The sequence below is a fragment of the Chrysochloris asiatica genome, unplaced genomic scaffold (assembly GCF_000296735.1).
Source record: "Chrysochloris asiatica unplaced genomic scaffold, ChrAsi1.0 scaffold00289, whole genome shotgun sequence".
NCBI classification, from domain to species: Eukaryota; Metazoa; Chordata; class Mammalia; order Afrosoricida; family Chrysochloridae; genus Chrysochloris; species Chrysochloris asiatica.
The window spans coordinates 482,620-493,967 of NW_006408807.1; the positions used below are offsets into that span (position 1 = coordinate 482,620).

Below are 11,348 nucleotides of genomic sequence, written 5' to 3' on the forward strand. Positions count from 1 at the left end.
AAACTACCAGCCGCTCCGCGGGAGAAAGATGAGGGTTTCTACTCCCGTAAAGATTTACACCCTCAGAAACCCTGTACAGGGTCGCTATGGGTCGGAACCGACTCGATGGCACTTAACAACAACAACAACTGTTTGACTGAAAATTGGCCCATGAAGATGAGTGCCATTCCAAACTTGAATGGTGTTAAGTCCTTTGTCTTGGGTTCTTCCAGTCTCTTTCTAACCAGTAAGCCCAGTCTTTATTTTATCATTTTGACTTTTGTCCACATTTTCTGCCACTCCACCTGGGACCTTCTAATGTGATCCCTTTCAAGCAGTTGGGTGCTAGACAGGTACCATCTAGTTCTTCTGGACTCAGTTGTAGTGACTGATGTTCACCTGCTCCACTCATCCATCGGATTTTAAGCATCTTCAGCTATTATTGCTCTTCTTTCTTCCGCACTTGGAGAGAGCAATTGTTGTACTTTAGATGGCTTTACTATCACCAAAGTAGGATATAGAACATTGTCTGTGTGGACAGCGTTATGCTAGTTGACAGCTGTGCTTATTCTTGTATACCTTTTGTAGGTCTTTTTTTGGTTTCTTGTAGTAGTGTTTTGTAGTTTTCTTTATACAGGTTTTTTGTTTCTGTGGTTAGATTTATTCCTGCATATTTAATCATGGTATTGTTTTCCTGATTTCCTTTTCAGAACTGTCTTTATTTTAGTGTAAAGGAATTGAACTGTTTATTGTATATTGATCTTATAACTGCCATTTTACTGAATCTTTCAATCATTTCCAATAATTTTCTTACTGAGTCTTTGAAATTTTCTCATAGGATACATTTCATCTGCAAATGTAGAGAATTTTACTTCTTTAAACATTCCTTTCTTGCCTTATAACTCTGGCTTAGACTTCCAACACAATATTGAGTAGGAGCGGTGATAAAGGGAATCCTTGTCTTATTCCTCTTTGCAAGGGGAATGCTTTTAGTTTCTCTCCATTGAGAGGGATGTTGGTTGTTGGATTTATATTGGTGCCCTTAATTATGTTGAGGAATTTCCCTTCTATTCCTATTCTGTTGGATGTTTTTGTCAAATGCCTTTTCTGCATCAATCAATATGGTTCTGGGCACACCTACTTTTAGGGATTTTTTAAAAACACTAAGTTAGGAATTCTGGATGCTTGATCTCTGTAATGCAACACACATGCCCAGAAGCTTGTCCTAAGTGGTGGGACTCACCTCACCGTTTCCATGGTGAAGGCGGCTCACTTTGGCTTTCTTCCTGGGAGCCTGTACACAGACATTCCCCTGTCCTCCCACTGTTCGAGGGAGCTGCCATTTCCATCTGTGCCCACTGTCATTCTGAAATACTCCTTTTGCCTTGCTGCCCTGCAGTCCATCCCAATCCTGGTGTCTGTTCATTGTGGGGCTCACTTTAATTCCACAGCACTCTGTTGCAGCATCACATGTTTTGTACCACATTTTCTTTACCCTCTCCTTAACACATGATCCCCAAACTCCCACAGCCAGTTTGTGCCACCTTTAAAATGTCAGGCTACAACATCCTCAGATTAGCTTCTTTTCTGTGTTCCCTGTTGAGGTTGTTGCCCAGACCCAGCCCAGCGCTCCTTATGTTAATGAGTAATTTCTTCCAGCTTCTGTGTTGTACCTACGTCTCCTCTACCCAACATCTGGACTCATTTCAATTTCCCAACACCTCAGCTGCCATTAGAAGTTGTTATCTCAATCTGTGCTTGTTTGTAGGTGTTGTTCAGTGAGTTAGTTGCTAGGGGAGTAAATGAGATTATCCTGTTAGTTTGTCATTTTGCTGGACTTTTTTTTGGATAATATAATAAACTCTTTCCTTTTTTGTTATTGTTGTTAAGTACTGTCGAGTCAGTTCCCACTCACAGTGACCCTGTATTGGGTTTCTAAGGAGTAGCTGGTGGGTTTGAACCACTGGTATTTTGTTTCGTAGCCCAGTACTGATGCTGGTGCCAACTCAGCGACCCTGTGTAGGGTTTCTTAGACGTGTTTGGTGGATTTGAATCACTGACCTTGGGATTAGCAGTCCAGTGCTTATTCTATAGTGCCACATCATGATTTCATTTCCTATATTATAATACATAAATGGTTATTGTTCTTAATTGCTATAGAATTTTTGGCCAAGGAAAAATTTCTTGGGAAAAAGTAAAACAAATCTTTTATTCCTTTAATAAATTTTATAGATTAGTAAGTAATTTTATAAAAGGCCTGACTTTCATAAAACTATTAATAATGTGAGAAGGCATAAGGTCATGTCATTTGTTTTTAAGATTATGTATTCCGTCTTATACATTAATTTTCTTGAATGACATATTATTTTATGTACTCATTTACAGTTTAAAAATATCATTAAACATAGGTCTGAAATGTTAACAATTGTAGAAAGTCTAGTTCAGTGGTATTTCCACAGACAAATTGGTAATATTATAAAGCTTGTGACTCAGCAATGCATGGTGGCAGCTCTTCATATGTCAGTTTTAAAAGACAACGACAGATACCCAGTGGAAGCAAGCTGTCACCTATTAGACACTTAGGGTTAAATGTCTTAGGTTAAACAGTGTTTGAATAGGCAATTCTTCCTAACATAATTATAGAATAAAAATCCCAGACATTGTATCTAAAACAGCATAAGAAGACTGAAAGGTGGAGAAGGGAGGCAGACTAGCTAGGAAATAGGGGTCCTAGCACAGATAGCCATTAGCAAAGGATCCAACAATAACAAAACATCATTCCTACTCCTTACACGTGTAACTTTGTGGCACTGTAGGATCATCACTGGACTGCGAACCACAAGGTCGGCAGTTCAAACCCACTTGGAAACCCTATATGGGGTTGCTATGAGTTGGAACCGACTTGACGGCACTTAACAAATCTACAACAACTCCTTGCCCCGAGGGCCACGGATGGCTAAGTTATGAAGACTGTCCAGTCCCAGCTGGTGGCTTTCTCTTTCCACCACCAGTGTACTGTCACAGTAGGTCTACTAAGGCAAGATTAAAATAAGATCCAAAGTCTCATGCCCAGAACACCACTTACCAGTCTTGAATTAGAGCAGTCAACAGACAACAACCCTGAGATAACACAAAAGTTCGAGTTGTCTGAAAAAGATTTTAAAACAGCTATAATCCAAATAGTGGTTCAAAGTTGCTCCATGGAAACTCTTTACAGGGTCTCTGTGAGTCTGAACGGACTTGACGGCACTTAGCAACAATTATGGGAGTCCTGGTGTGGTGCTGTGGGTTAATGCGCCAGACTGACTGCAAAGCTGTTTGAACTGCAAGGTCGGTGGCTCAAGCTCACCAGCTATTCCTTGGAAGCCCTCTACAGGGTCACTATGGGTCAGAACCGACTTGATGGCACTTAACAACAACAACAGTTATGAGAAAGAGAGAGTAGTGGGTCCATATGGTAAGCAGTGTCCATAGTTCGAGCCCGCCAGCTGCTCCATTCAGGAGAAAGATGAGGCTTTCTGTTCCCAAGGAGATGTAAAGCCTTGCAAACCTTATACAGGGTTGCTATGAATCGGACCTGACTCAACAGCACTTAACCGCAACAGCAAATTATAAAAAGGCTACAATGAGGAATTGTGAAATCCCTGAAATAGCGAAACAGTAGACAAATCCAAGTTCCAACAAATTCTAAAAAAGAATCAAATGGTAGTTTTAGAGCAAAAATATGTTAATTGCCATTAAGTAGTTTCTGACTCATTGTTACCCAGTGCACAACAGAATGAAATTACGCCTGATGATGTTACATTTGAGCCCATTGTTGCTTCCACTGTGTCAGTCCATCTCGTTGGGCATTTTCCTCTTTTTCGCTGGACTTTCCACTTCACTAACCATGATATCCTTCTCCAAGGAATGATCCTGCCTGACAGACAATGTCTATAAAGAACTAGAGGCTAAGTGACTCCAACCATGCTCCTAAGGTACATTCTGGCTGTACTTCGCTTCTAAGACAGATCTGTTCTTCTGGCAGCCCATGGTACTTTAAGTATTCTTTGCCACTGGCATCATAATTCAAACGCATCAGTTCTTCTACAGTCTTCCTTATTCATTGTCCAACTTCCACATGCCTGTGAGGAGACTGAAAATACCACGGCCTAATCAGGAGCTCCTTAGTCCTCAAACTAACATCTTTTCCCTTTTAACATTTTAAACAATTATTTTGCAGCAGTTTTGCCTAATACAATATATTGTTTGATTTCTTGACTACAGTGAGTGTTGATTGTGGATCTAAGCAAAATGAAGTCTTTGACAAGTTCAATCTTTCTCCAGTGGTGAGATTTTTTTTTTTTTTTTTGCATTGAGATGCATCCCATACCAAAGCTATGGTCTTTGATCTTCATCATTAAGCGTTGTAAGTCCTCTTTGCTTTCAGCAAGCAAGAATGTATCATCTACCCATTGCAGGTTGTTATTGAGTCTGCCTCCAATTTTGATGCCACGTTCTTCTTCATATAATCTGTCATCTCAGATTATTTGCTCAGCATGCATATTGAATAAGTATGGTAAAAACCACAATGCTGGTACACACCTTTCCTGATTTTAAACCACTCAGTGTCCCCTAGTTCTGTTCGAATTGTTGCCTCTTGTTCTGTGTACAGGTTCCTCATGAGCACAAATGTTATTCATAGTTCTTTATAATCCACATAGTTGAATACCTTTGCATAGTCAATAAAACACAGATAACCAAAACAGCTTTCTGGTATTGTCTGCTTTTAACCAACATCCATATCTCATTCTCATGTGGCACCATAGGATAAGCACTGGACTAGACTACAAGGTCATTTGAACCATAAGTTCAGTGATTCGACCTCACCAGCTGCTCCTTGGAAACTTTGTACAAGGTCATTATGAGTAGGAACTGACTAGACTGCACTTAACAGCAACAATAGCAGCATATGACGTCAGCAGTGATATCCCTTGTTCCTGGTCCTCTTCTGAATATGACTTGAAGTTTTGACAGTTCCTTGTCAGTGTACTACCACACTGTTTTTTTAGCAAAAAAAAAAACCTTGCCTGTGATATAAGTGATTCTGTTTGATGGCTTCTGCATTCTGTTGGGGTCACTTTATTTGAAATGGGCCTAAATGCGGATCTCTTTCAGTTGTTGTCTTTCATTTTTTTTGGTATAGATGAGTGAGTTCTTCCTGTGCAGCATGTTTGTTCAAACTTTTCAGTTAGTTTTCCGTCAATTCCTGGAGGCTTGTTTTTTACCAATGCCTTCAGTACCACCGGTTCGTGATCATATGCTACCTCTTAAAATGGGTTCAGTATTCTCTTCCAGCACCATAACTGAAATACATAATTTTATTCTCTGATCTTCCTTATTCATTGTCTAACTTTCACATGCATATGAGGTTATTGAAAATTACATGGCTTGGATCAGATGCATCTTAGTTCTCAAACTGACATCCTGCCTCGTGTGTTCTACATAAGATCACTATGACTCAGAACTGACTAGACAACAACAAAGTATCAAGGTGATATTTTGGCTTTCATAGGCTCATTTTCATTATTTTTCAGCTTCAGCCTGAACTTTCTTAGGAACAATTGATGTATGGTCTATTCCATGGTCAGCTCCTGGTCTTGTTTTGGCTAATGCTGTTAAGCTCTTCTGTACCATCTCTTCCCACAGATGTAGTCAGTTTGATTCCTGGGTATCAAATATATGAAATTTATGTGGGTTTAATGGTAATTTAAAAGGAGTTCTGGTAGCGTAGTGGTTACCAATCGGGCTGCTAACCTGAAGATCGGCAGTTTGAAACTACCAGCGGTTCCACGGGAGAAAGATGAGGTGTTCTGGTCCCGTAAAGATTTACAGCCTTGGAAACCCTGTGCAGGGTCACTATGAGTCGGAACTGACTCCATGGTACTTAACAACAACAATGGTAATTTAAAAAAATTCTCAATGGATCCTTGAGGACTTCTGAATAAATGAATAGTGGTTTAGCAATTTTCAGTTGAATTAGACAAGGTCATTCAGTACATTTCTTCATTTTCAGCTAATGAGAAGTATTTTAGATTGCGTTAAGTTCTGTTATTTACATTTGGAAGTGAATTTTAAAGTTTACCCTGTAAGTATAAATCCCATTTTATGCATGTTGATGATGCTGATCATGTCCCTTTTTATAGTATTACATGAAAAGCACACATGTAATTTCATTTTATAGTGAACATTTATTCACTGTTAACATATTTTATTGAATTTTTAGGTACTTGAAGAAGCAGAAGCTCAACATTTATGTCAATCCATCTTACCTAATATGGTGAAACTAGCACTTTGTCTTCCGAATATTTGCACTCAGGTTAGTGGACATAACTTCCTTAGTAGTTTCTTTGAGACCCCCAAACAATTACGTTTCCTTTAAACTAATCACCATGGTCATCAAATTTGAAATAAGAAATAAGAAACAGTTTTTACTAAATACTAGGATGATTTTACTATATTAAGAAAAAGATTAGAAGCTAGAGAGAATGCTTTGATAGGACATTAAAAATGTGTTAATTTTCTGAGCTTCACTTTTCACTGCTGAAGTTTGCTTGCTCAGATTTTTTTTTCCTTTAGAAAATTTCTTATGAATAAAAAGGTGTTCTTTCAGAACATATTAATATATTTAGACCAGTTTGTCTTCAACATAAGAAGCCATTGTGGCACAGTGGTTAAAGCACTCAACGGCTACCTGAAATGTTAGCTGTTCACAAACCCACTAGTTGAGTACATGGGAGGAAAAGATGACAGTTGTCTTCTGGTGTGGTGTGTAGTAGATAAGCCCTGGACCACGAGGTTCATTTGAACCCCACACGTTTGGCGCTTCAGACTCACCAGCTTCTCCTCAGAAACCCTATACAGGATTGCTGAGTTGGAACAACTCGAAGGCATTTAATATCAACAGCAACAGCCTCTCGAAAGATTACAGTTTAGTAAATCCTGTGCAGCACTTCTACTCTGCCTTTTAGGTGAAGTACAGGCTGGAATCAGTTTAGAAGTGGCAGAGAAGTTTCACAGTGGCTCAGTATCACCCAGCCTTTTCTCATACCTTCTAGGTCTGTTGTCTGACAAATGAGTTCATGGTACTTTCGTAGCTTAAAAAAAAAAAGAAGAAAGTATTATTTCAATTTTATTTGGTATATATTAATTGCACATTGAGGAGTACAATCGCTCTGTAGATTAAGCACTGGACTGTGAACCACAAGGGAGTCTGAGCCGAATTGGTGGCATTCAAGAACCATTACAGATTTAGAAAATCCTGAGCATGTGAACCTCCTACCCTAGATTGGTCTGTTAAGAAATCTGGGTCACGCTACCTCCATACCACAAGGTTCATGGTTCTTGCCCACCAGCTGCCCTGTGGGAGAAAGGTGAGGTTTTCTGCCTCTGCAAAGATTTTAAAAGCCTTGGAAAATTCTACACAGGGTTTTTGTGAGACAGAACTGACTCAATGGCACTTAACAACAATGACAACAACAAATTGCTACATAGTAAGTTACCTCTAAATTTAGTGTCTTAAAGCAACAAACAGGAATTCAGAATCAGAGTGTTTGACTGATTCCAGCTCAGTGTTTGTCTAGTACTGTTGTCAGTGTCAGCCAGGGGTACAATCATTTGAAGACTTAACTAGGACTGGTTCACTCATGCGGCTGTGGGCAGGAGGGCTGCTTCTTACCACAGGCTTCTCCATAGCTTGCTTGAGTTCCTCACAGAATGGAAGGTAATATACCCAGAGTGAGCAATTCAAGGGAGAGAATGAGGAAGCTACAGTGTCTTTATGACCTAGTTTCTGATGGGAAACTTCTATTCATTAGAAGCTAGTTCAAATCACGCTCAAGAGTTGGGTAATTAGACCCCACCTTGTAAAGACTGGAATCTGAACGAACTTATGGACATATTTTCAAATCATAATAGGAGAGTGCTTGTTTTCCTCCCCATTTTCTTTTTGAATTTTTTTACAAAAGTGGCTCATTTGCTAAGTGCCGTCGAGTCAGTTCTGACTCATAGCAATCCTGTATGGGATTTTCAGAGCTATAAATACAGTGAATAAGGAAGACTGTCGAAGAATTGATGCTTTTGAGTTCTGGTGTTGGAGGAGGATATTGAAAGTGCCATGGGCTGCCAAAAGAACCAATAGATCTGTTTTGGAAGAAGTGTAGCCAGGATGGCCAGGCTTCGTCTCTCATACTTTGGACATGTTGTCAGGAGGGACCATTGGCTGGTGAAGGATATCATGTTTGGTAAGGTGAAGGGTTAGAGAAAAAGGGAGACGCCCAACAAGATGGATTGGCCAAGTGGCAGCATCGAAGGACTCAAGCGTGGCAACAATAGTGAGGTTGGCCCAGGATCAGGCAGTGTTTCGTTCTGCTGTGCATAGGGTCACTATGAGTTGGTACCGATTCGATGGCACCTAACAACAACAACAAACCTTTGCAAGAACATAAAACCTTATTTTTTTTTCCTGCAGAGTGGCTAATGAACTCAATTTCCAACCTGTAATTTGAATTCCAGTGCCTAGTAAAAAATCTCTCACGGTCTCCTAGGCTCTATCTTAGTTTTACTTTCACTGTAAAGCCTTTCCTGACTCTTTCTGCCAAGATCAATTGTATCACTGAAATGACACTTAGTACAATATTTTGTGTTGCGGGAGTCCTTGTGTGGCACTGTGAGTTAATGTACTGGACTGCAAAGTTGGTTTGAAAGCAAAGTCAGTGGTTCAAGCTCACCAGCTGCTCCTCAGAAACCCTATACAGGATCACTATGGGTCGCAATTGACTCGATGGCACCTAACAACAACAACCACATAGTAGTTTATATTTTATATATCTCCCTCCATTAGATTTTATTCTTCTTGGTGCACATCCTCTCTGTGTGCCCAGGTGTAATTTGTGGCACCGTCACTAAATGTTTTTTATTTAATGTGTAGTTAATAATTGACACTATACAACATTTAGACATGAATAACTTTTTTTCTTCTTCCCTTATGCATAGGAGAGAAAGTTTCCTCTTAAGAAAACTTTATATTTTACTTCCTACTTGAGATAATGATTCAGAGGTCTATATGTTTCTAAGTTATAACAAGTAATTTGATGGAACCACAATCAGACTCAACGCTCCCCATCTTTAACCTGGTTTAGAAGAACTTCAATTTGTCTTTGATATATTAATGAGGCAAACATCTTAATTCTTTGTTCTGTCCATTACTGAAAATTAAATTTATACCATTAAAATTAAGATTTTGATATTTGATCAAAATATATCTTTGCCAAGTTAAATTCCATTTAAAATAATTTATCACATTGAAGTACTGTAGACCACTTCCAACAAGATGGATGATTAGGCAGATAAACTACACTGACCCGCTACAACAAAGATACGAGAAATAAAATTAAACAGATACAGAGGAAAATTATGGCATCCTGAACTTCCAAGAAAGGGTAGAGAGGTAGACAACGTTTCTCTGGGTGGAGAGGCCGAGCAGGGTTGGAAAGAGAGGGAGACTGACTCGTGAACGGCTGGCCAGGCATGACTCCACCATCTCGAGAACAGGTTTGACAGAGGAGGAAGACCTGGCAGAGCAGATTTGCACAGACAACTGAAAAAGTGCAGTTTATCCTTTCCCCCCACACACTTCTGCTGACCAGAGTGTGTCCAGCTCCCACCCTCATCCACCCCCAGCACAGACCCTGTCCGGAAGGTTGGAGCTGTATGGTTGGGAGCCGCATCAGCGTGAGCTGGAGGCCAGCTATGTTGCTTTGTGCCTGGATTCAGGTGGACTCAGCTCCAGACCTACAGAACCAGCAGACCTGCATTTAATCAGTCATCCTGACCCTAACTTCCCTGTGGTCCTAACAGACACTGCCACCAACTACATCAAGGGTCCCCCACAAACTATTTCCAGATTGAGTGCCCTGAACATAGATAACTCTAAGGCCAATAGAAACTCAATCTAAGGCCAGGGACTCTGCTGTCATATCCCTTCCACAATCACCTTATGAGCTCTTTCAATTACAGAACCCCCTAGAAATTTGTCCCCTCTGGATCATACAACTGCACTATTTATTTTTGCAACTACAACAACCTCAAAATGCCCTGGAGACAATAGACAATTTTAGCTTACTTGAAGAAACAAAAAATAATGGCTCAACCAAATGACCAAGATGTATAGCCAGAAGGCATTTCTGAGGAGTAAAAAGTAATAGAACTAACTGAAAAAGAATTCAAAAGAATGATAATTAGGTACCTTCAAAGGATTTATGGAAAGTTCAAAGGAAGCAAGGAGAACACAATTAAAACTTTAGAAGAATTCAAGAAAACACTACAAGAAGAAACAGGCAAAAATAAACACAAATTTTGAAACAATACAAAACCTGCAATTAGAAATCTAGAAGATTAATATGAAGTTCTCAGAAATGACCAGTACATTGAAAAGGCAAAAGAGTGGATGTGAACCTATGGAAGTCCAAATTAGTGAGCTTGAAGAGCACTCTCTCAATACTAGTATGCTAGAAGAACAATCAGATAAAAAAATTAAAGAAATCTGAAGAAAGCCTAAGAGTTATATGGGACTCCATGATGAGGAATAACATGGGTCATCAGAAATCCAGAACAGAAAGAGACAAGCACAGAGTTATTGGAAGAAATTTTCTCTAACGTCATGAAAGACAAGAAGATAAGCATAGAAGAAGCTGAATGAACCCCAAACAGGGTAGAGCCCAAAAGAAAGTCACCAAGACATATCACAGTAAATTGTAGCTCTGGAAAAACGAAACATTAATTCCAAGGAGAACCAATAAGACTAAGCTTTAATTTCTTAGTAGAAACCTTGTAGTAAAGAAGGCAATATACAAAACTCTGTAATAAAAAGATTGCCAACCCGACAAACCTGTCCCTCAAATACGACAGTGAAATTAGGATATTTCTTGATAAATAGAAATTAAAGGAATTTGTAATGATCAGATCAACTTTGCCGAAAAAAAAAGCTAAATGGTTTTCTTTGGATTGAGAACCAACAACAGCAGACAGCTGTTGAGATTACCATACATGACAACACCTCCCAGAACTTAATACAGGTACAGAAATATTTAAAGTAAAACAAGCGTGGTGGTGGTGGTGGTGCACTGTGGAGTTGGTTCCAACTCAGTGACCCTGCATGAGGTTTCCAAGGCTGAAAATCTTTACAGGAGCAGAAAGCCTCACCTTTCTCCCATGGAACCACTGGTAGTTTCGAAAGATTAGCAGCCTGAATAGTAACCACTATACTGTCAGAGCTGGTTCCGACTCATAGGGAGGCTGCAGATCTTTACAGGAGCAGAAATCCTCATGTT

The 11,348-nt window shown here is 39.6% G+C and overlaps 1 protein-coding gene across 4 annotated transcripts in view; it reads left to right on the forward strand.

Moving 5' to 3' along the window:
• PARG (poly (ADP-ribose) glycohydrolase) overlaps nt 1-11,348 on the forward strand; it is a 244,861-nt gene that overhangs the window by 107,816 nt on the left and 125,697 nt on the right. For all 4 annotated transcript variants that reach the window (XM_006874599.1, XM_006874597.1, XM_006874600.1 and 1 more), the window contains one exon: nt 6,245-6,337. In XM_006874599.1, the coding sequence (XP_006874661.1) occupies nt 6,245-6,337 (93 nt within the window). The remainder of the gene's footprint in view (nt 1-6,244; nt 6,338-11,348) is intronic.